Raw genomic sequence first — 4,245 nt, 5'->3', positions numbered from 1 at the left:
AAAGCTGGTAAAAATCTCAATGGATACGAGGAATCCTCGGTTTGATCGAGGATGGGGAGTCAAATCGGAGATAGGGTGAGGATAGGGAGGGTATCGCCGCCCGTCCTCGACCTCGCCCTGTTTAACATTTCAATACTTTTTTAAAAATATATAATATACATTTTATGATTATATATATTATTTATTCTATATACATGAGAAATACTAATTAAAAGAATGTTCATTTAAAGAAATCATTTTCGTTTGTAACTCCATGAATTTCTACTTTTTGTGTTTTGTTTTTGTTTTAAATTATATCCATATGTGTTTATGAAAATTTCTTTTGTCAATAAGAAAATGCAATTCATATAGAAAAAGAAGCTTGAATTCCATTTAAAAAGTATTATCTTTTTAAAAAAATGTAGAATAAAAAATGTTTACATAAAGATGGAGACCGTCTTTGTCAGGGAATCCCTACCCCATCTTCATCCCCAAATAATAGAGATGGTGATTGTTTTCCTCCATAGGGATAGGGATTGGGACCTCTCCCGATCCTTCTCCTTGCCAACCCTAGTCGCAAGGGAGGTGAGAACATTTTGACATTGGCGAACCCGAATATGAAAGTAAGAGATAATCCCTAGAACATTATTCCAAATCTTGGCCTCCTCGATAAAAAATGAGACCTCATATATATCGATCACAATGTCGTTTAATAAGTTGATCACTTAATTAGATTCAATCAAGAGAGCGAAAAACTAATTTAAACCATTTTTTAGAATTAGGCCAAAATGACATAGATATAAATGTTTAGAAACTAAATTTATAATTCAATATTAATTATAACTCTTTTTTGTAAATAGAGAGAAGATTTGAAGCCATTCAGATAATATAATATTAAATTTACCTTCAATAAAACTTGTGAGTAAATCCAAGATTCAAACGAGTGAGGAGTTTTGATTTGAATGATTGTGTACAACTTCATTCGAGTCCGCGCCAAAAGAAGAAAGAAAATGCTCGGACCGCAATGCAAATTCTTTACAAATGTCCAAGCAATGCGTTCCCCAATCGTTAAACCTCTGTACGTTTCTAACCCCTTTTCACGTTTATGTTTGCCCATTTCGATTTCCTCTCGTTCTGCTTTGAACTCGCACCCCACCTCCTTCCATCCCTGTTATTCTGAAGGCCTCTGCTCCCTTGCCCGCCAACTATTCGATGAATTGCCTCAAAGAGATATTCCCTCTCTTAATTCCCTTCTCATCTCCTTTGTGCGTGGTTATCGCCATTCTGACGCATGGTCTCTCTTCTGTCGAATGCACCGCTCCTCTGCTCTCACTGCCCACACTCTCACCGCTGCCTTGGCCGCGTGCTCGGCATTACCCACCTCCGGATATGGCCAACAAGTTCATGGGTTAATCATCAAATCAGATACGTATTCTGGGATTATAACTAAAACTGCCATCTTGGACATGTACTCTAAATGTGGGCTTCTTGATGACTCTGTTAAGGTCTTTGAAGAGATGGAGGTGAGGGATGTGGTTGCTTGGAATGCGTTGTTATCAAGCTTTTTGAGGGAGGGTCTTGCTGAGGAAGCACTAAATGTGTTTGAAGAAATGAAGAGAGAAAAAGTGGTATTTAGTGAGTTTACTTTGTGTTCAGTGCTTAAAGCTTGTGCTGCCTTGAAAGATTTTCGGCTGGGTAAGCAAGTTCATGGTGTGGTTGTAGTGATGGATAGAGATATACTTGTTTTGGGTACTGCCTTGGTTGACTTCTACTCTAGCGTTGGCTGTATTAGTGAAGCCATGAAAGTTTACACAAGTTTAAATTGTAGAAAGGATGATATCATGCTTAATTCTTTAATTTCTGGGTGTGTTAAGAATAAAAAATATGAAGAGGCCTTTTCTTTGATGAGCAAGATGAGACCTAATGCAATTGCGCTAACAAGCGCCCTGGCTGCTTGCTCTGAGAATTCAGATCTATGGAGAGGGAGGCAAATACACTGTGTTTTGGTCCGTCATGGTTTTGCATCTAATACACTATTGTGCAATATTTTGCTTGATATGTATGCTAAATGTGGGAAAATTTTGAATGCTCAAACAGTGTTCGATGGAATGTGTCATAAGGATGTAGTATCGTGGAGCAGCATGATACAAGCATATGGAAGTCACGGAGATGGGCTAAAAGCTTTTGAACTGTTCAAGATGATGGTAGAGGGAAGAACTGGAGTCTTGCCAAATTCGGTTACATTCCTTTCTGTCTTATCTGCCTGTGGGCATTCAGGGCTGGTGCAACAGGGACAAGAATCTTTTTATTTGGCAAAGGAGAAGTTTAGTTCATATCTAGGTCCGGAACACTATGCCTGCATCATAGATATATTAGGCCGAGCTGGTAAGATTGATGAAGTATGGAGTACGTTCAATGATATGGAGATGTGTGGTGTTAAGATTACTTCAAAAGTATGGGCAGCAGTACTTAATGCCTGTAGTCACAACCAAGATGTTTCCAGGGGTGAGTTTGCTGCCAAAAAACTCCTTCAGATGGATTCGAAGAAGGCAGGGAATTACGTGCTGGCATCGAATTTCTATGCGTCCATAGGAAAATGGGATTCAGTAGATGAAATGAGGAGAATTATGAGAGCAAAAGGATTGACTAAGGAAGCTGGGAATAGCTTGGTCACTTCTTGCTTCTAACGTAGGATGAGATAATTGGCTCATCTATAATGTGATAGCCAAAAGAAAGGGCGGTTCTTAATGTAGAAAAAGAAGATACACCTTATTGCGGGCTGACGCATCAGGTTTAGTGTCACTCGTGGTTGATCAAGACTCTGCCTAATTTAAAACTCGTGCCCTTAACGACTGTCATTTGAGATGTTAACAAACATGCTCTGTGGCTGAAGCATGAAGAGGAGTAAATTTTGTAGCTCGCTATTTTTCTTGTATGTAAACTGCCTCAAATTGAATGTTTCTGATGTGTTGTTTAATTTGCTCTAATTTATTATTATTATTATTATGTTTCTGCGTGAGGGGAAAAGTTAAGACCAAAATCAAACCGATTGTGGATTGTAGAGAAACTTCGGATCTGAACTTTGCTTGATGTTATTGTAGGTGTTATGTAACGATCCGACTTTCTAGAATGGGAATCGGACCACTACTATACACATATATAAATCTTAAAACGGAGTTTTCACACAATTTAACTAAATCCAATGAACAAAACAAATCTTTATTATAAAAACTATACAAATAAATAAATAAATAAGATATAACAGAATAAAATAAAAACTTTGTTTGAAGTACCCCTAACTTTAATTTAAAATAAATTTTAAAAAATGGTGAGTATAGAAGTACTTTGTAAATGACCCACTCCTGGGCCCACTAGGTATAGGTTAGATTCCCTATCAAGATAAAGGTGTGCACCCCAACATAGGCATAAGAGGCGAACTCGAAGGCATGCTTTCATAGGAAGTGGCTCCGAAGAGCACAATAACATAATCGTGGATGGCAATCCCATAAGGATGTTGAAACATACTCAAGGATGAATACAATTCGATAGGGGTGCTAACCATCACCATCAATCCAACATGCAACATACATCGTCCAAATTCATAACAATCCATAGCATATTATAATAATCATAGTAGCATAACTCATGAGTTTTTTGAACAATCTCAACAATCTTATAACAATCAACCATAGTAGAATCTTCCATCAGAATAGAAACATGCCTACAATGTATTCACAATTTTGACATCAACTTGGGATTCAAGGGCGAACCGGTAGTAAATCACTTACCTCAATTTAAGTCGTGATAGTGTAATGAAGCCAAGTAATCTCTTTTTATCTTAGGAAAAAAAAATCTTAAATTCTCCCTTAAACATAAATTGAAAATAATTTTGACACTTTGGCTTAAGCCAACACAAAAGTTATTGCAATAGTCTCCAAAACCTACCTAACTAGTGGTAAGCAATTCAAAGCTCCAAAAATCAGCACGACCATACACTAAACCGCCAAAATCAACTTTTAACTCTGCTAGAAAGCAGTGCAAAACTTTCAAATTCACCCCTTAAATCATAATTAATTCAATAATTAAGCCACTACTTAGTGGGTATCCAACCCCAAGCCAAAACTCCACAATAAACCCATAAAACTCACCTTAAACCACCAATAATATAACCCTCGAGGCCGTTGGACAACTTGCTTTAACTCCCAAAAATTCCTTTAAGCCTCCAATCTATCACCCAAAGGTCAAGATTTCGACTACCATTAAACA

General features: G+C 37.4%; 1 protein-coding gene across 1 annotated transcript; it reads left to right on the top strand.

The window, feature by feature from the left end:
• The first annotated feature begins 848 nt into the window (after positions 1-848).
• LOC120088568 (Tetratricopeptide repeat (TPR)-like superfamily protein) lies at positions 849-2,966 on the top strand. Its single transcript, XM_039045965.2, has one exon. It carries the CDS (start codon positions 942-944, stop codon positions 2,664-2,666), a length of 1,725 nt encoding a protein of 574 aa, XP_038901893.1. The 5' UTR covers positions 849-941; the 3' UTR covers positions 2,667-2,966.
• The last annotated feature ends 1,279 nt before the right edge of the window (positions 2,967-4,245 follow it).

The sequence above is a fragment of the Benincasa hispida genome, chromosome 1 (genome assembly GCF_027475165.1).
Source record: "Benincasa hispida cultivar pf3 chromosome 1, pf3_genome.v1.1, whole genome shotgun sequence".
Taxonomy (NCBI): domain Eukaryota; kingdom Viridiplantae; phylum Streptophyta; class Magnoliopsida; order Cucurbitales; family Cucurbitaceae; genus Benincasa; species Benincasa hispida.
Note: the sequence above shows the minus strand (reverse complement) of the source record. Positions and strands in the feature narration are given on the sequence as shown.